This window comes from Balaenoptera borealis (assembly GCF_965194805.1).
Source record: "Balaenoptera borealis genome assembly, chromosome: 8".
NCBI classification, from domain to species: Eukaryota; Metazoa; Chordata; class Mammalia; order Artiodactyla; family Balaenopteridae; genus Balaenoptera; species Balaenoptera borealis.
In genome coordinates this window covers 55,055,888-55,077,082 of record NC_138865.1, presented here as the reverse complement: position 1 = coordinate 55,077,082, position 21,195 = coordinate 55,055,888, and the positions used below count along the sequence as shown (strand labels likewise).

General features: G+C 39.0%; 1 protein-coding gene across 3 annotated transcripts in view; it reads left to right on the top strand.

The window, feature by feature from the left end:
* ADAMTSL1 (ADAMTS like 1) overlaps positions 1 to 21,195 on the top strand; it is a 470,823-nt gene that overhangs the window by 16,162 nt on the left and 433,466 nt on the right. For all 3 annotated transcript variants that reach the window (XM_082401580.1, XM_082401578.1, XM_082401579.1), the window contains exon 2: positions 18,091 to 18,218. In XM_082401580.1, coding sequence (XP_082257706.1) covers positions 18,091 to 18,218 — 128 coding nt within the window. The remainder of the gene's footprint in view (positions 1 to 18,090; positions 18,219 to 21,195) is intronic.

The following is a 21,195-nucleotide window of genomic DNA, read 5'->3' as shown; positions in this document are numbered from 1 at the left end:
TGGGTTGAGGTGGAGGATGGAGAGGCTGAAGGTAGGGGAAATGTTTTATAGAAATGTTTATATATCTGTAACTGAGTTAAGAGGAAGGACTGCTAAAGGAAGGATTGGGGACCCAAATATTGAGTTTGGTTTTGGACATGTTGAGTTTAAGGTACTACGGAGGCGTCCAGGTGAGTCGAAACAGAAGCCTGGAGATTGGGGTAGAGATGTTTTTGTCTCTCATCTACAAAGAGAAGAGCGCAGGCAAGGGAGAGTGGGTGAGATCAACAGGAGAGTAGAAAGAAGAGCAGGGGCCCAAGGAAAGAATCTTGAGGATTCCAGCATTTACTAGTCAGGATGAGTAAGAAAAGGCAGGGGAGGAACCGGCCAGGAGTCACTGCCAGTGAAGCCAGGGGATCACGTCCCACAGGGAGGTCTGAGGGAAGGTCCTCGGATGTGGTGAGTTACAGGCTCCTGATGAATTTCAGAGGAGCCACATCTCTCAAGTGGCAGGGCAGAAGGCAGATGATGAAGCGTTAAAGAAATTGGGAGTATTGAGGAAGTGGGCGCCGTGGGCATGGATTAGCCTTTCAAGAAGTTTAGAAGTGAAAGGAAAGGAGGCAGAAGACAATTTAACGCTTACCACTAACAAAGTGGAAAGTAAAGGCAGGAAAGCACAAAGCTGGAGCTGTGAGATAAAAGTGAGCTTGTTTTAATAAAAAGAGGAGAAAGTGCTCTCGTCTTAATAGCTCAAAGAATGCTGATAGCAGCCGTGTGTGAAATTGATTTCTGAGGCCCAGCACCAGAGACAGACAGGCTGTGAGGCCAATGGGGTAGTAAAGCATGATTTAGCACCTTCACTTTCTCTGCTTATTACAAAACAGGCTTTAAAAAAAGGTGCCTGTGGTGCATCTCGGCAATCTTCATATTGTCTGTGGCCAAGATCCATTTTAATATATTCCTGAGGCATTTTAGTGATTATAACATTACTTGAAGCATCAGCCTATTAACTTTTCACATTGCTAACCATGATTAATGCAATGCATACAAATATTATCCCTACCATTAAATAACATTGAATGATGCTGAAGGAAAAAGAATTCCTCTTGCTGAAAACAAAACGATGACAGACTCAAAATGCTTGCAACATTGAAAGCAAAAATTAAGTTTTATGAATTCTCAGGGAAACTGTATTTGCTTCTACTTTATCAAGCATTGAGGGTCAGAGAAGTGCTCACGAGAATCACAAAAACCATATTATGTTTCATATGCTAATAAACATTTATAAAAGGTTTCACTAATGGCTCCTTGACATTGTCATTTAATTTACAAATGAAAGACTGCATTACTTCCCATGTATACAATACTGACTGATATTTTTCAACTATGATTTCAAAATGCTAACAGTATGGGGAATTTAGCCAGCTCAGAAACGTAAATACTTTTCATGAACTTGACTGGGAGATAGAGACAAGTGGTATATATGTCTTTAATCACCAATATTATATTCCATCTCAATTTAAGTAGATCAGTATTGTTTACAAACAGTGACAAACTATAATTGAGAAAGACAAGTCCTTTTAGAACACCAGAGTCTTTCTTGCAGTGATTTAAAATAAGGGACTTATTCTACAGTCTACTCCCTACAATATTAGAGAAAAATTGTAGGCTATTTATGAAAGACAGCATCGTTTCACTAGGGAACGTCTGCCCTCATTGCTGTAGTTAAGACAGCAAAAGCTGTATAAAGGCTACTGACTCTCAACTGTTACTGATAAAGGACTTAATAATATGTTGAAAATATACCTAGAAATCAGAATATCTTTTAAAATAACCACTAGAAGTTATACTCGTAGAGAACCACAATAGCAGTTTCTGTTTTGATACAAAATAAATTATGTCATGAAAATTACTGATATAGCCATTAGTAGAAACAGCATAAAATGAAAAACCATTATTCTTTACCACCTGGATAGGAAATAAGTCAATATAGAAACTGAAAACCATCATATAAAGCTAACTTTTATCTCATCATTTGGGAAATTTTTGCTTACCCATACTTAGTGATTTTAATTAAATAATACACATTTATCAACAAAAATACAGTGTATAGTTTAGCATCTTTTTTTATTATTCAGGAGTCACAATGATTTGACAGAGGTTCTGGATGCTGATAATTGTATTGTAAAGGAAAGGAGTCCCCATTAGAGGTTCTTTGTTTCAAGAATTACTTTTAATGAAATGATTCTTACAGCTGAAGCCGTAGGATCATCTCTACTTGAATTTCATTTAGCAATTTAGTACTGTCAACATTTTCATATTTTAGACCTTTTATTTTTTAAACAATTTTTATAGCAATCCTGAGTTAAATTGAGCAAATGTTCATGTCTCATCGCCAAGTTAGAAAATTTATTTGTAAATATGCTTAAATGAGATAGGCTCATTTAGAATTGTAGACATATTTATGGCTAGGGATGTTTCAGAAAGTATCTGGCCCCAAATCCCACAATGGCCAAGTCCTGACCCCCAGCCTGTGTCCCTCTTTAGAAGTTTTGCCATCAGTATTATCCATATCTGTTCTGTGATACATTGTAAAATTAAAATTGCTCACAAAAATGTCAGTTAAACACTACACATCCATTGAACATTGATCTCTGTATCAAGCCCTGTTTTAGAAATTAGGGGTGTCACAGGGAATTCCCTTTGACACAATTTAATGAAAATACAATTTAATTAATGAAAATACAATTTAATACAATTTATTGACAATACAATTTAATTAATGACAATACAATTTAATTCATCTTTTTTTACTTTTCTATTGGTAGAGGCCTATGCCTTTGATCAAGTCAGGACTCCCTCCTCAACCCAGCACACTCATCTCCACAAAGTGCTGCTTCCCAGGTGTTGCGGAAGGACTGACTATTGTTTACTCAGTGATGAGGATTCTTTGGCAGATAAGCATCTAGGATTTGAATTAGGCTAAATTAAGGCAAGATGTGACAGGTTAATCAGCTTTTAACATTTTGGGTAAATTTCAAGTTGGCATAAAAAGACACGTGAAGAAGCAGAAATGTGATCCTCTTTTTCTTCCATGAGTCAGATTAATTTTTTTCCTCTTCCATTCCCTTACTTATCTGCAGTTTCTGCGTACAGATTTCCCCCCTCTGTCTTCAGAGAATCTGAATGTATATAAATGAGAGTGAAAGCTGACATCGGTTATGAATTAGACACTCAACTACAATTTGTCCTGGCCTGCCTTGTGTTAATTATTCATTCAATGAATATGCACTGAGACCGATTACGTATCCGGTGTTCTACGGGGCACTGTGGGTACAAAGGCATGTTCATCTTTGTCATGGTCCTTAAGAAACACACTGTCCATTCTTTGGGGTAGATGTATAAATAAGTAACTACAGTACAGTGGCTGACAAATGCTAAAATAGCCATGCGATCAAGTCCTAGCAATATGTTCAGAGTACACAGGAGAGGCAGTGATTGATTCTCCCTGGAGATTAGAGAACATTGCACGAGAAGATGGCATGGGAGCTGCAGGAGCAGAAGTACACAAGTCGAAGAAGGAAAAAGATGCAAGGAACACGGAGAGGAAGACAATCTAGGCAACAGTAGGCTCATGAACAGAATATCAGAGGTGCCCAAGCAGCTTGTCTGACTGAGCAGCAGTGCCCTGTCACTGGAGTGTCGAGGATGTGTGATCAGGTGTGACAGAAATGAGTCTAGAACGTTGATTTAGGGTCAAGTTAGGAAGAGTGTTGTATGCCACTCTAATAATTTGGACTTTATCTTATACTCAGTGGTTCTTAACCTTTTGTGGAGAACGTGATGAAAGCTATGAATCCTCTTTCCAGAAGCATGATAATAACACACAAACACCCAAAATGTTGCATACCGTTTCTGAGTCCTCACAGCCCATCTGAAATCTATTACTTGATGCCACCAGCTCTAGGCAGGCAGTGGAACCACAGGACCCCCTTAGGGAGTGAACTTTAGCTCTGCATTCTAGAAAGGTAACGGGCAGCAGTGTGGAGGACAGACTGGTGGGTGGAGAGGCTGAGGTCCGAAAATCAGATGGGAAGCCTATTGCAAAACGCCAGGCATGAAATGCTGGAACCAGAATTAAGGCAGTGAAAGTAGGGATTGGAGAGGGTGGGAGTGGAAGAGAGACATTTCAAAAGTGGAAGTGATGAGACTTGGTATCTGATTAAATGCAGAGAATGTTGAGCAGTCAGATATTTTGTTGTTGTTGTTTATCTCACTTCCTCAGTAGATTATAAAGGAAACATAAGAATGCAGAATTAGAACTTAAGATCCATGAGAAAGCAACAGGTTCTTCCATAAGCCAAGAGGCAGAGGGCTATGCGGTAGTGAGCTCCGCTGATACCTACTGGGAGATGCTGAGAATCGAATAGGGAGCTGTTGAAATTGGTACACGTGGATGGGAGACGGTCATTCCAAAGCAGCAAGTTAACTTGCTGATTGCCACCTATGCCTTGCTTACAAGGCTTCCTGGCCCCTGTTGAGTGTTGTCCTTGAGTGTTGAGTCAGGTATAGATGCGAAGGAAATCTGCTGATGATTGGCGTGAATCTACATTAAGCAATTATGGTGCTTCTGGATTGCTGGGACGCCGGGTTGCTTTGCTTTACTTTAATGATGGAAAAGGATCATCAGGCCCATAAGTAGACCCTCAAAATGATTTAGTGCCAAACTGCAAAACTCGTGAAACTGTTCCAATTATTCAAGCTGCTACCTATAGCTACAGTTACAGGTTAAAACTAGAGGGAATGTTATCTGTTGAAGATACAGAGATATGGTAATTGAGAGAGCTGTTGCTTTAAAAAATGGATCTGAGTCATAGGTGCAGTGTTTTGACAAAATTTATCTCCTAGTGTGGAGGAGGGTGGGTGGTGGTATGCATTTGAACTGAAGAAAAGAATAAAGTCCCAGAGCTTGAAACCACTTGGAAATTTTAAGTAACTAGATATTTCTCTCTGTCTCTCTCTCTCTCCCCCTCCCTCCCCCCTCCCCCCTCCCCCCCCACTCCTGTGCTTATTGTATATCCTATGTATGTTTTTAAGAAACAGATGACAAGTAAATGAGTAATCTAAGATTTAAAACAAAACATACTTCCAAAGCCTTTCACCCTCTCTTAAATATTTGTCCACAACTATTACATTTTCTTCTAAATGGCATGCATAGGAATTATTGCAATGCCAACAGTAGGTAGTTCAAAAATAGAAAGCATAACTCCTGCCTTCAGCAAGTTTACAGTCTAACTGGGAAGATCATTGTTATGTAAAAGGATCACCCTAAAGAGCTACAGAGTCTTGTTTTCAGTTTCATGTGTCCTTGCAAATTGATAATGCATGGATGCAACATCAAATAATTGCAAATTAAAATATTGAGATAGTAAGAGCTTATCATTCTAATACTTTTTCTGGGTAAAGGGAATTTAATGTGAGCAAAAGTAGAAAAAAGAATGCAGGAAAGAAGAAAATATAATATTGCGTCAGAGAGAATGTTTTAAGATTTCGATTCCAAACATTCATCCCGCAGTATCTGAATGGCACTTGAGAGAGAAATGACCCGATCATGAGCGTCGGGCAGGAACGTAAATTACACACCCAAAGTCCTCTGGAAGTTCATTCAGAACCATTTCAGCAAATTTTCTTTCTTGGCTCAGATGGCACCATGGTCAACCAAAGAAGAGTTAGGAAAGTTCTCCTAAAACCAAAGGCTTGATTGTGGCGTGAAGTGAACTAGTCATTTCTTCCAGCTTCTCTATTATCAATTGCAGTTTGGGGTTTTTGTTCAGCAAACTCTAAGCCATATTAATCTATTAACTTTCCAGTTTTCTCAAGGAATCACAAAGTGAGCGTTTTCTCTGTCAGGAATTCTTTCTCCATTGATTCCAAACCCCAACATGTGCTTTCCAGAGCCTCTGATGTTTCATTAGTTCTACAGATGTTTTGTAAATGCATTGCAGCAAAATTTGCCTGTGCTGCAGAAAGTATGGCTGATGGGAGTTGCAGTTTGGACAGAGCTCGGGTTAGAGGAGATGGAAACGGAAACTGAAACTTCTAACTGGCTCACCAGGAAGTCAGGAATGCACAAAAAGAGCGGAAGAAGGAATTTCATTTGAGGGGGTTTTTCAAATATGCCTGTTCTGGGGAGTGGAGGGGTGTGGATGCCCCAGGATATAACTCGGCACTGTTTTCCTTGGTGCTTGGCCTATAGATTATTTTCCACTGGAGATTTTTTCTTTCTTAGAAAAAAAAAGCAACCAGGAAGAGGAGCTTCAGTTTTAGAACTCCAGGTAAATGGCTTAAGTTTCACACTTGAGGAGAAATAGAAGAATGGCTTCAAAATATCGGTACAGTGCAAAGGCCATGGAAGTAATGACGGTCGGTGCAAACATGGGAATAGATGATTTTTTTTTTAAATGACTGCAGTTTCTACAGCATACAAGTCTCCTATTGTCCAATTTTCTTTTGTAAAAGAAATGGAATTACCAGTTTCAGCCTTCTATTCCTAATTGAGGGGCCCCTAGGTTTAGGAGTTTGGCTGCTACAGTTGTTATTAAGAAGAAAATTATTACAGTGGAAAAAAGAAAACCAGACTGACAGGTTCTTTCTAGTAGAAAATCTCTTTAAATCTTCCAGACTCTCTCAGAGAGTGTGTCTGGAAGATTTATATGTATATATAAATATATATACACACACACACACATATATATATACACACACATATGTATATGTGTATATACATAATCTACATACATATATGTATATGTATACACATAAATATATATATATATAGGTTTTCATCCAAACTTGTTTGAAATCTCTCTCAGAAAAAGAAATGTATAGTAGTATTTATGTTAATATTCTATCAGCATCACAACAAAGCAGAGTCTTTCTATTTGTGAAGTTTAGGCTTCTAAAGTAGTAGAAACTGACAGTGATAGAATATTTTACTAGGCCTTTCCTTGAGATAAACTGGCTCAAAATACTCCATGACCAGTCACAAATTTCCTGAATACTAACCTTTGCTCATATCAGCAATTATTGATTTGAATTCAGCTGGCTGTGAAATTGTGTTCTGGTTGAGCCTTCCAAAATGCCCAGAGGTTTCTCAGCAGTTTCCGAGATGAGATGTAATCCAGCCTGGGCCTTGGATGGAATACAAACAAATCAAGTTACCCTCGTTCTGAAATGAAAATCTTCCTGAAGCATTTGACATTGAGCAGAGGCAGGCTTTCATTTCTTAAAAAGTAACGAAGCTGTCTTAATTCCATCTCCAAGTTGTTATTCCTAGATTGAGAAAGGATGCTAAGGACAAAATCATTTTTCAGAAGAAAAGCAACAACATTAGTGCTTGTCATTCTATTAAAAAAAACTGTGTACTGATAAAATGCTGTCTAAAATGGAAAGGAAGGTCAAAATTGGAAGCCAGTCAGCACAAAAGATGGTCAGATTATGAGTATAAAACCTGGTCCCTTGGTGAAAGTGGGGTGTTAAAGTCCCCTACTATGATTGTGTTACTGTCGATTTCCCCTTTTATGGCTGTTAGCATTTGCCTTATGTATTGAGGTGCTCCTATGTTGGGTGCATATATATTTAAAATTGTCATTTCTTCTTCTTGGATTGATCCCTTGACCATTATGTAGTGTCCTTCTTTGTCTCTTGTAATAGTCTTTATTTTAAAGTCTTATTTTGTCTGATATGAGAATTGCTACTCCAGCTTTCTTTTGATTTCCATTTGCATGGAATATCTTTTTCCATCCCCTCACTTTCAGTCTGTATGTGTCCCTAGGTCTGAAGTGGGTCTCTTTTAGACAGCATATGTACAGGTGTTGTTTTTGTATCCATTCAGCCAGTCTGTGTCTTTTGATTGGAGCGTTTAATCCATTTACAGGTAAGGTAATTGTCGATATGTATGTTCCTATTACCATTTTCTTAATTGTTTTGGGTTTGTTTTTGTAGGTCTTTTCCTTCTCTTGTGTTTCCTGCCTAGAGAAGTTCCTTTAGCATTTCTTGTAAAGCTGGTTTGGTGGTGCTGAATTCTCTTAACTTTTGCTTATCTGTAAAGGCTTTAATTTCTCCATCGAATCTGAATGAGATCCTTGCTGGGTAGAGTAATCTTGGTTGTAGTTTTTTCCCTTTCATCACTTTAAATATGTCCTGCCAGTCCTTTCTGGCTTGCAGAATTTCTGCTGAAAGATCAGCTGTTAACCTTATGGGGATTCCCTTGTATGTTATTTGTTGCTTTTCCCTTGCTGCTTTTAATATTTTTTCTTTGTATTTAATTTTTGATAGTTTGATTAATATGTGTCTCGGCGTATTTCTCTTTGGGTTTATCCCGTATGGTACTCTCTGTGCTTCCGGGACTTGATTGACTATTTCCTTTCCCATGTTAGGGAAGTTTTTGACTATAATCTCTTCAAATATTTTCTCAGACCCTTTCTTTTCCTCTTCTTCTTCTGGGACCTCCGTAATTCAAATGTTGGTGTGTTTAATGTTGTCCCAGAGGTCTCTGAGACTGTCCTCAATTCTCTTCATTCTTTTTTCTTTATTCTGCTCCCTGGCAGTTATTTCCACCATTTTATCTTCCAGGTCACTTATCCGTTCTTCTGCCTCAATTATTCTGTTATTGATTCCTTCTAGAGAATTTTTAATTTCAGTAATTGTGTTGTTCCTCACTGTTTGTTTGCTCTTTAATTCTTCTAGATCCTTGTAAATGTTTCTTGTATTTTCTCCATTTTGTTTCTGAGATTTTGGATCATCTTTACTATCATTACTCTGAATTCTTTTTCAGGTAGTTTGTCTATTTCATCTTCATTTATTTGGTCTTGTAGGTCTATACCTTGCTCCTTCGTCTGTAACATATTTTTTTGATGTTTCATTTTTTTTTTTTTTTGATGGGTGGTGCTGTATTCTTGTCTTACTGGTTGTTTGGCCTGAGACGTCCAGCACTGGAGCTTGCAGGCAGCTGGATAGAGCTGGGTCTTGGTCCTGAGATGAGGCCCTCCTGGAGGACTCACTCCAATTGATATTCCCTGGGGTCTGAGGTTCTCTGTTAGTCCAGCGGTTTGGACTCGGAGCTCCTACCACAGGAGCTGGGGCCTGACCTCTGGCCTGGGAACCAAGATCCTACAAGCTTCGTGGTGTGGTTATAAAAAAAAAAAAAAAAAGGAAGAAAGAAAGAAAAAAAAAAGGAGCAGTACAATATCAAAGAATAAAAAATAAAATAAAATTAGAAAGATAAAAAATATATTAAGAAAAGTAAAGCTATTATTGAAACAACTGCAACAAGGTAAAATAAAACCACAAGAGAAAAAATAAAGGGTGGGGGGGAAAAGCCAAAAGGAGAGATCACTGGTCTCTGGGGGTTCCTCCCATCCCCGTTAGGTGTGCGTGGTCCCCCACTGGTGCCTGGTAGGTGCCTTAGTTGTGAGGAGACACGAATTCCACATCCTCCTCGTACACCATCTTGACTCTGTCACCTTATCTTTGATAAAGGAAGCAAGAATATACAATGGAGAAAAGACAGCCTCTTCAGTAAGTGCTGCTGGGAAAACTGGACAGCTACTTGTAAAAGAATGAAATTAGAACACTCTCTAACACCACACACAAAAATAAACTCAAAATGGATTACAGACCTAAATGTAAGGCCAGACACTATAAAACTCTTAGAGGAAAACAGGCAGAACACTCTATGACATAAATCACAGCAAGATCCTTTTTGACCCACCTCCTAGAGAAATGGAAATAAAAACAAAAATAAATGGGACCTAGTGAAACTTATAAGCTTTTGCACAGCAAAGGAAACCATAAACAAGACAAAAAGACAACCCTCAGAATGGAAGAAAATATTTGCAAATGAAGCAATTGACAAAGGATTAATCTCCAAAATTCACAAGCAGCTCACGCAGCTCAATATCAAAAAAACAAACAACCCAATCCAAAAATGGGCAGAAGATCCAAATAGACATTTCTCCAAAGAAGATATACAGATTGCCAACAAACACATGAAAGGATGCTCAACATCCCTAATCATTAGAGAAATGCAAATCAAAACTACAATGAGGTATCACCTCACACCAGTCAGAATGGCCATCATCAAAAAATCTACACACAATAAATGCTGGAGAGGGTGTGGAGAAAAGGGAACCCTCTTGCACTGTTGGTGGGAATGTAAATTGATACAGCCACTATGGAGAACAGTATGGCAGTTCCTTAAAAAACTGAAAATAGAACTACCATACGACCAGCAATCCCACTACTGGGCATATACCCTGAGAAAACCATAATTCAAAAAGAGTCATGTACCACAATGTTCATTGCAGCCCTATTTACAATAGCCAGGACATGGAAGCAACCTAAGTGTTCATTGACAGATGAATGGTTAAAGAAGATGTGGCACATTTATACAATGGAATATTACTCAGCCATAAAAGGAAACGAAGTTGAGTTATTTGTAGTGAGGCGGATGGACCTAGAGCCTGTCATACAGAGTGAAATAAGTCAGAAAGAGAAAAACAAATACCATATGCTAACACATATGTATGGAATCTCAAAAAAAAAATTGGTTCTGATGAACCTAGGGGCAGGACAGGAATAAAGACACAGACGTAGAGAATGGACTTGAGGACATGGGGAGGGGGAAGTGTAAGCTGGGACGAAGTGAGAGAGTATCATTGACATATATACACTACCAAATGTAAAATAGATAGCTATTGGGAAGCAGCTGCATGGCACAGGGAGATCAGTTTGCTGCTTTGTGACCACCTAGAGGGGTGGGATAAGGAGGGTGGGAGGGAGATGCAAGAGGGAGGGGATATGGGGATATACGTATACATATAGCTGATTCATTTTTTTATACAGCAGAGACTAACACAACACTGTAAAGCAATTATACTCCATTAAAGATGTTAAAAAAAAAAAAAAAAAAAAAAAAACGTGGTCCCACCAGGTACTGGCTGTGTGACTTGGCAAGGGGAGAGGGGAATGGGGCAGGGGGGCAAATGTTCGTGACCTGAGTGGAGAGATGAAATAATTAACACCAACATGCTAGAAACTACACTAGGCACCTTACATATGATTTCCCAGTTAATCTTCACCATCACCCTAGGAAGAGAAGCATTAATATCCCCATTTCACAGATGGTGAAACCCAGGCTCAGAGAGATCCAACAAAGGGCTCTCGTCAAGTTTACTAACAGATGACTAGGAAGGTCTGTCCCACCCCCAAGCCTGTGCTCTTTCTCCTGTACCTTGATGCAAGGTGTTCAACCTCTCTCAGCCTCAATTTTCTTATTGGTAAAATAGGAAAAATCTTCTCCTACCTGACATGGCTCATCGTGAGGGTTAAATACGCTCATCCATGTAAATTCTAGCATACTTCCTGGCACATAGGTACTTAATAAATCCCAGCATTTTCCCCTCACCACCCACCCCCTAGGTTTTGGTGCAGCTAGGTGCCCTAACAGCAATGTGAAAGGGGCACCTGTGTGTGCATGCATGGACACAGCAAAAGGAAAAGGAGAAGAGGTACCCAAAAGTCCTGCTGTGGCCTAGATAGCTTTTCCACCCTGTTACAGAACTGACTTTTCTCCTCAGTAGCAAGGGACAGGCTTCACGTAGTGGCCTCTGGAAGACTGTGGACTGTGTCACTGGCAGCTCGTCATATTCCCCAGCAGTGCAGCTGTGATAAGAACCAGATGATCCAAATTTCCTCAGCAAAGCCAGCAGCGAATATCTGGGAAGGCGCATGCCTCAGTATCCATCCACACACCCTGCTCTTTAAGAAAGTACATCAAAAAGCTAATGGACTTTTACAAGAGCCCGGTTACTGCTTAACGTCTGTAAGCTCTCAGGAGCAGAGCATCACGACTCCTACCACGTACAGTTGGCGGCAGAACCCGTATTCCAAGTTCTTAAAGAAGCCAAGGATTAGGTAAGATTTATAGGGACCTGATGTAGGGAAGCTAAAAATGAAGTCTGCAGATTCGTTTCCAAAGCTTGGTACACAGATGGGATGTACCTCTGTATAGATTTCTCCACATTGCATGGGCACAGCACAGGAAAAATGGTTCTCTCATCACTGGAGGAGTTGCCCCCCCGCCTTTTTAATTTCGAGGTGTGTGACATCCATTTAGTACATCACATACACAGGTCCAGATGGCTTAAGCTAAATGCTGTCTGTCTGGGAGAAGAGGAAAACCTCCTTGCTGATTTTGAAAGAGTGAGAATCGCTCTTCCATTCATCCCATTACCCATTTTGCTACTTTTGAGGATCTGTTGATGTCTGAAAAACACTTTGCTTATAATATAACTTCATTTGCTATAAGACTTCAAGTCTACAAAAACCTATCATCCATTTCCTCAGAACCTACTTTCGTTTTCATTTTGTTCTGTATCACTTGACCTCTTGTTACAACATTTGGAAAAAATATTTTCCAAATACTCTGTGTATGTATCTCCGAGTAGATATAACTCTGTCTTCCTATTGCTAATTTGTGCTTTGTCCTACAACATCTTTCCTAAGTCTTTGATAACCTGTTCAGGTTCCAGTGGAAGAGGGTTCTGGATAAGGAGGTACATAGGAGGTCATTCTGAGGTTAAGTGCCTATTGGGCTGTGAGGTGCAGGGAAACTATTGCTTCATGTGATTACTCTAAGTTTGTTAACTACTTGTAGCTGTCAGGCTTAAAGCTGTTCACCTGAGACCTGGTTGCTGCAATTGCCTCTGAAATTAACCACAGAATGATCAGATGAAAACCATGTTTAGATATGCAGTAATGGCGAGAAAATGACACCATTCTGCGGTTGATGGATTTAGAGAAGCTCTTCTAATCTTCTTCGAATATTCCTAGGAGGTATACAGTGATGTCGGCCACAGTCTATATTCCATGCAGTTGGCATGGACTGAGGCTTAGAATCACTTAACCGACCAGGAGCAAGGATGGATGGAAACTGAGAAGTTGATGGCTGAATTTTCTAACAAGAAACTACAGTTGACCCATAAACAACTCAGGTTTGAAGTGCGCGGCCCCACTTATATCAGATTTTTTCAATAGTAAAGACTGTAGCTCTACATGGCCTGTGGATATGGAGGAACTGCGTGTAGAGAGGGCCGGCCATAAGTTACACTAGATTTTCAATTGAGTGCAGGTCAGCACCCTTCACCCCCAAGTGTTAAAGGGTCAACTGTAGTTGACTTAGGAGTCGTCATCAGTGCTACATTCAAAGGTCATCATGTGGCACCAAAGATCTAGAAATAGCTAGACTTTTTCTAAATTGAATAACTCAAGGGATGTATTCAATTTTCATAGGATTATAGAACCAAGACTCAGGCCTTTCTCCTCTCAGTGTTCACTAGATTTCTGAAATGTCAACTCAAAGGAGGTGCCAGTTATCCATTCTAACCCATCCAGTGACTATAGAAAAAAATAAGTGCTATACTAAGAAGGAAATTTATAATGGGCTTTCCCCTCAAGTTCAATATCAGATGCAGTTTTGACCTTTTCTGATAAATCCCCTATTGGTGAAACCTTGGCTTACATACAGAATTTAATGGTTGCACTTTAGTTCTCCGTCAATTAGTAGCTAAAGACCATCGTCTCACCTGACACTGTTGCTGAAATTTCTAGCAGTGGTCAGGAATAATCTCTTGATCACTGTGTTTTTATAACATTCATGACCTTGTTTCTGAGACATTGACATTAAAATATTAGGTTTATGTGATGGAAATCAAATCGAGAAACACTGGTTGGGAAGTAATGGGAAAGCTTAGAATTTTGGTTTCAGAAGCAATCAGCATTGCCTCTAGGCAACTCATTATCTATTCCTGTTTTCTTCTGCTTCAGTTTTTCTTCCTAGATGCAATTCAAAGTTTACACTTTTTAAAAAATGCTACTGTGAAGTGGAATGCACATTCCACAACAAGAGAGTAATAAACATGAGTCCCACCTGGACTAAGCACGAAAGTTATTTATAATGAAGGCCCTCTTAACAACTGTAATAAGCAAATGCTTCTATGTCTTAAATGACCTGCAAGGCATTGCTGAAATGTCATTTCTGGTTATAGATGTAAAAATCTGGCACAGTTAAAGAGGAGGAAAATTACTTTCTCTAACATTAAACATGAATTCAGTTGAAATGAATTATGTTTATTCTGCTGGTTAAAAGAAAAGTTGGAGTTTGTTCCAGTTTAAGGAACAGGTCCATGGCTTTCTTCTGGGCTAGCGTGCAATGTCCTTCAGAGAAATGTGGGCATCTAATATGTCTAGTTGTGTGGAAACTTGTAACTGGTGATGAGGTAAGATGTTTAGTCAGTGAACCCTCACCTTAGAGCCATTTTAGTGCCTCTCCAGACAAGGCACATGAAAAATATCAAGCAACTTTAGCACAGAGTTTGAAACAATCTGCTTCTCTAGAAAAACCAAATCTCAGCCATACATTATTTCCTAACTATCTTATCCAGAGAGCCGCCAGAGAGAAACTACTGCAGGATTTGGCATTCTGGTGTTCTTACCTCACATGGAAGTAGAGTTCACATGTGAATGCCGCATGTGGAATTTTTTTTTTCAGTTGTAGTAATTGGATAGTATCATAATTTGTAATCACTCATCTTGCTTAGTTTAATTACTTCATGCAGGCTAGCATTTGTGATGCTGGTTTTCATCTCAGTCAGATTGAATTTTAATAAAATAAGGGAAATTGCATTGTACAGTGCATGTGTGTCACGGAAATAATTACTGCATCAGGCAAATACTCTCTCAACAGAACCATCTTCCAGTCACACAGAGCAAACAAAATGGGAGCCAGGAGGTGCACAATAAACTTTTTAAAAATCTGAGGAATGAATTTACTGGGTGAGCAAGAGACTCGGTATGTATATTTAAATGGCAAAGGGTCTTTCCTCCCTCACTAGTGTATTAAGCTTGGAAACAGAGTACCCCGTATTGCTGTGATTAGAGATTGGTTTTATTAACCCTAAAAACCAGGCTTTGGAGCTCAGTAAATACTTCCTTTAGAAAGGACAGGTTTGGGGGTAACCAATGTGTTTCTGTTTCCTATTCAATGCTGCATTTATAGGAACCTCAAGCTCCTGGCAGGTCATATCACCAGGTCAGTGTCATGTGGCAGGAGACTGGAAGGTTCTGCTATGGGAAAGTCAGGGTTTTAAGAAAGATGAACCTTACATAGTGCAGTGTTTCAACTAAGCTCAGCAGAAAAAAAAAAAGCACTGCTACCCATGATGTTAATAAGTAATATTAAATAATAATGTTAATAATAGCATCAAATGCTTACATAGTATTTATTATTTAGGCCCTGTGAGCTTTTTAAAATGTGCATATGTATTTGTTTTTATTGTGGCATAGTATATACAACATAAAATATACTGTCTTCCTCATTTTTAAGTGTACAGTTCAGTGGCAGTAAATACATTCACATTGTTATGTGGCCATCACCACCATCGATCTCCAGAATTATTTTCTTCTTACCAAATTGAAATTCTGTATCCATTAAACAATAACTCCCCATTCCCCCCTCCCCCCAACCCCTAGCAACCACCATTCGACTTTCTGTCTTTATGAATTTGACTACTCTAGGTACCTCCTGTAAGTGAAATCATATAATATTCATCCTTTTGTATCTAGCTTACTTCACTTAGCATAATGTCCTCAAGGTTTATCCATGTTGTAACGTGTGTCAGAATTTCCTTCCTTTTTAAGGCTGAATAATATTCCATTGTATGACTATAGCGTATTTTGTTTATCCATTCATCCCCCCATGGACACTTGGATTATTTCTGCCTTATGTGCTTTTTATATATTAACTATTTTAATCCTCACAATGTCTCAGTGATGTAGATAGTTTTTATTATCTCCATTCTATGATAAGAAAAGTGAAGCACAAGAACATCACAGCTGGGAGGCCCTGGAGCCAATATTCCACTCCAGGCTGAGTACGTCTGTAGTCTCTACTTCTAACCACTATCTATCCTACTGCTTATTTCAAATGATTTGGGACTCTAAATATAGCATGCACCAGCTAGACAATCCTTGATATAATACTCTCAGGCCAGGTTTGTGGCTCCATTTATACAGGCTGTAAAAGTTCCAAGGAGTAGTCAGTTTGACAAATGAGCCCCATAGCAACATATTTATAAAGAATCCCATTACTGCAAAATAAATAGTTTTCTACGGGTGAAACAATGTGCTTTTCTTTTTCAGGAGCTCCTCCTAATTGGATGATATAGCCTTGAGTATAACTAGATAGGGCGTGAGAAAGTCTTTAAGAGCTACCATTTATAGAGCCTACTATATGCTGGTCATTTTACTTGCATCATCTCAAGTTCTCACAATGCTTTATAAGAGGTTACCCTCCTGTCGCCTCTGTATTCCATGCTCTTCCAATGTTATACACTGCCTATGCTCTCTCCTTAGAGAAAAAAACTGAAGATGAACCGTCATATTGCCTATCATGCACATTTTCTTTACAGTTTGCTTTTTCCAAATATAAATAGTTTTGAAATTTTAACATTTGTCATGTGTATGTTATTGACATGAAGCAATACCACCTTTACTATACGGGTATCACTTGGTTTATTCAGTAAAGTAACTTGGCCACAGTTTACACTAGCTATTTGTAGAACTCTTGCCATGGGCTGAGTTGTATCCCCCCCAAATTCATATGTTGAAGCCCTCCTGCCCAATGTGATGTTATTTGAAGATGGAGCCTTTAGGAGATAATTAGGGTTAGATGAGGTGGTGAGGATGGGGCCCTCATGATGAGATTAGTGCCCTTCTAACAAGAGACACCAGTGAGCTTGCCCTCCCTCTCTTACTCACATAAAGTGGAGGTCATGTGACCACATAGTGACAAAGAAGCCATCTGTAACCCAAAAGGAAAGTGTTCACTGGGAGCCAACCATGCTGGCATCCTAGTCTCGGACTTTGACTCCAGAACTGTGGAAAAATAAATTTTTATTGTTTAAAACACCCAGGCTGGTATTTTGTTACGGCAACATGAGCAGACTAATACAACTGTGAATGTACATATGTGACACATTCTCAATTTATAATAACATAATAATTATAGGTAATATTTATTTGTGATTTACTCTGAAACTAGTCCTAAGTTTAGTTTGTATATAACTAGTCTTTCTACAGTGTGTGTGTGTGTGTGTGTGTGTGTGTGTTTTGTGTGTGTGTGCATGCACACACGTGAATGTAGTGTCATGGTTATAATATTATCCCCATTTTATAGAAAGGGAAATTGAAGTGTAGGGAGGTGGTAAGTTACTTGTACAAGGACATATAATTACTTAAAAAACAGAATCCATATCCAAACCCAGGCAGTTTCTAACTTCAGAACCTGTTCTATTAACTATTATTATTATTCTATTATGTAACTGGCACAAATTTTCTCTTTAACTCTTCTAAGAAATGTGAAGCACTACATGGAGACCTACACATAACAATTTTCCTTACAGTAAATGCAGATTTCACTAGGAAGTCTGTCAATAACAAGCAAATCTGTCTGTCTGGAGCCAATCCTTGCGTTACTGAAGTTACTTCATGCAATTATTCTCATTAACACATCTGAAAACTAGGAATGACGCTGCTTCATTTAAAAAAAGAGTCAGTTGTATAAAATGTTAAATTTTGGAAAGCAGTGCTGGTATGCACATGCCAATCTTCTCAGAGCAGAAACATCTCTGAGTGCAGCTTCTCTCTTCACAAAGCAACAAAAGAGGAGACTCATGAACCCTGGGCAAAACTGTGACTTCAGTGCAATCTATCTTCCTCTGACCCAGATTCTTATTTCTGGCCACCTTTTTCTGTTCACTCCCATAAATGCAGTCCCTTGCCCTTTTCAGTCACAGCCCAGGGTCCTTGAACTCAAATATCCCTCTCCCTAAACATATGCACAGTATTAAATTGGAAAGAATCTGAGAATCTGAACCCGTCTTCATCCTCAGCAAGGCCAGCATGTACAGACACACAGACCACCCACGCTTTAGGACGCACATTTCCGCGTTCACTGAGGACTCATACTGACCATCCTCTCGTTCCTCACAGAGCTCCAGGACCGCACGCTCTGAGGAGGACCGGGACGGCCTGTGGGACGCCTGGGGCCCGTGGAGTGAGTGCTCACGCACCTGCGGTGGAGGGGCCTCCTACTCGCTGAGGCGCTGCCTCAGCAGCAAGTAAGTCCTGAACCCACAGCCTGGGGCTTTTGCAAGACCCCGAGGGAGCAGGTTGGAGGCATACTTTTGGAGAAATGCAGAGCATTTTGTTGCACACAAATCCAGATGAAGGAATGAAAGGAAGGTCCAAAGAATTAAATATGACCATCTCCAGCTAAGTATTTAGATACCCTTATATGATAAGCAATATAGAATTTATCTCATTCACCAAGCAAATTTTCTTATCTGTTTTCATGTTAGAACTGGAAGGAAAATTTATTATTAGAAATGGATCTAGCATTTATAGCTCCATAATATATTATACTTTTGGTACCATCTTAATTATGGTGACAATAATAACAAAAATATTAACGTTAATAGCATATTATGTTGGATTCCAATGTTACCAAGTAGTTTGCAAATGAAGGATATATTGATTTGGTTTCTTTAGATATTATAATGGCCAGAAGTTCCCCAAGGTAATTCTGTTTCCTGAATGATGAGTTTTACATATTATGAGATTTGGAAGAATAGAAAGTGCAGTGGAAATTGGGGCATGAACACTGGGAGAGATGATGAAAGGGGAAGTAAGAGTGGCTAACAGTTCCTAAGCTGAAAGGAAAAGGCTGGAGGTGTTAGAATGGAAAGTCTTTACTTAGAATAATAATAATAATTCAAAACTGCTTCTTGAACTGTGTGGTCTATGACTAGATTTTTCTCCAAACTATAAAATACAAAGTACTATGGTAATATTTTTTTAATGAAAGATTTTATTCGACAGTGAAAAGTGTTATATGTGGCAAGGAAGAGGTTTGATCAAAATTACTATATATTATAAATAAAACATGAAACAGAAGAAGGAAAGATTATGTATCTGCTGATTCTTCTAGACCTTTCATGAACAGCAGAAAGTGGTGAGATATAGTTTCAGGAAAATGTCAACTTATTCTAATAAGAGTGAGAATTTCTTGAAATCAGGGTCCAGGTCTTACTTTTTTCCATATCCCCCAGGTCCGCACAGGGTCTGAGAGATATTAAGAGCTCAATAGATATTTCCTCACTGAATCCATTGATAACTAGATATCGTTTTGGTTCCAGAGAGGCCCAAGTGGAAATAACATACCCAGGGGGAAAATGACCAAAGGGCATATCTTGAAAGATACCAGATCAATTCTGGTATTTAGCCATTCTGGTGTTTGGGTCTACACTGAAGATCAGTCTGTTGGTTGAATCCACTAGCGAGTTTGTCTTCATTGGAGGCCAGCTTCATATCAAACCAGATCTGTGAGCCGATAAGAAAGAATAGACTTTTCATCCTAATGATTCACCTGTTCTCTTAATCATGAATATCAAAAACTTCCTAAATCTGTACTACGTGATGCTACATGGTGATAGCACTGTGGGGCATAACTCATGATAAACACACATCGGTAAAGCCAAAAGGTACAAATTTGGAATGTTCCTATTATGTAGTTTGCCCAAGTAAGCATGCTTGAATATTCTGTAGGGATGAGCCAAAACACGTATCTCACAAAGCTGGTAAGAAATGTATGGGAACTTTCACATTGGCTCAGTGATGTGAATGTTACATTGTGAAAACCTTGTACTGAGTGAGAGACTGAGAAACAACTTCAGGAATGAATTAAAACCACAAGTGAAAGTCTGTCATCTGGCAAATCATCAAATATTGATGTCCTGTTATATTCAAAACTACCATTTTTGTCACCTAGTAAATTAAGGCTCCAATCATTAGGATTTTATTAAGATACTATGGGAGGTCTCAGTGTCATCTTTGGGTCAGGGCTGTCATCTACTTATAATGAACTGAAAAAGTAGAATGTAAATTCTAAAATTATGAATGTATATATGTCCCTATTTGACTCTCAAATATTGAAAAAACACATTCAGTAAACTCATACTGGTGTGGATAGGAAGTAAAAAAAGAATGGGGAGAGAAGTGGACCACCTATTCTTTAGGGATTTGAAGAAAAAGAAAAAAATCTTCAAACAGATGGCATTTCCAGATCTGGTAAGAACATAAAGAAATAGTAAAAGAAGCGACTGCACAGCTGAATCAACCTATGTGTTGTTTTTCTCAAGAGAACCAGAATCAGTACAGTTCAGCATAAAGTCACTTCACAACACAAGCCCCGTTGAAGAATGGTGTCAAAATATATGTCGGGCACAGATAAATAGTCCTGTCATAATTTTTTTAAAAGATGTACATTGGCCAAAGTAAGTTACCTAGCCAAGTCCAAAGTCAATGTGCGAGAGCAAAAATGTTACAAGGAAAGCCATGCGATGTAGGGCAGGTAAAGAATTGGGACCATTTTGGCAATCTACCATGGATAGTCTTCTGTGGCAATTCATTTCTGATGGTTAATGGACATAATGAGTTTTCTCTCATCTCTCCACTCCATATTTAGGCATCCAAATTCAATTTAGTCACCTTATAACTCTTGGGAAAGGTCAGAGGTTATGAATGTATATGTCTTTAGAGGCCCAGCAGGTAACTAGAATGTGTGTTGTAATGTAATAGTTAGCATTCCAATTCAGCCCAAGTAACTCCCATCCACCTGATGAGTTAACCTGCCAGGCCCATTTTCTAGCCCTGGTGATATGATCTCATAGGTCACATTTAGGTCTGATATCAGATAGTAATTATTCCCAATATGATAGAACTGTAATGGAAGCTAAAATAGTCAGATTTTATGGAATAGATGACAGTGGCTCAACTTCTGGAGCTAAGTATGTTCCCTGATGGATTGGGAGCTTGGAGGAGGCTTGGTTAATCCCCTGAGTATAGAACATCTTCTCTGATCTTTTGGGGGAAAAAAAATCAGTGCAGGCAAAGCACAGTGAAAATATAAACAAGCATTAAATATAAAATCCTTCATTCTCAACTGGCAGTACTTAATGCTGGGAAAACAGCCCTGACCCAGGAAGATACTGAGCAGAATCCTTTCCTTGGCTTCTCCCCTGTCTTTTTTCTAGGCTC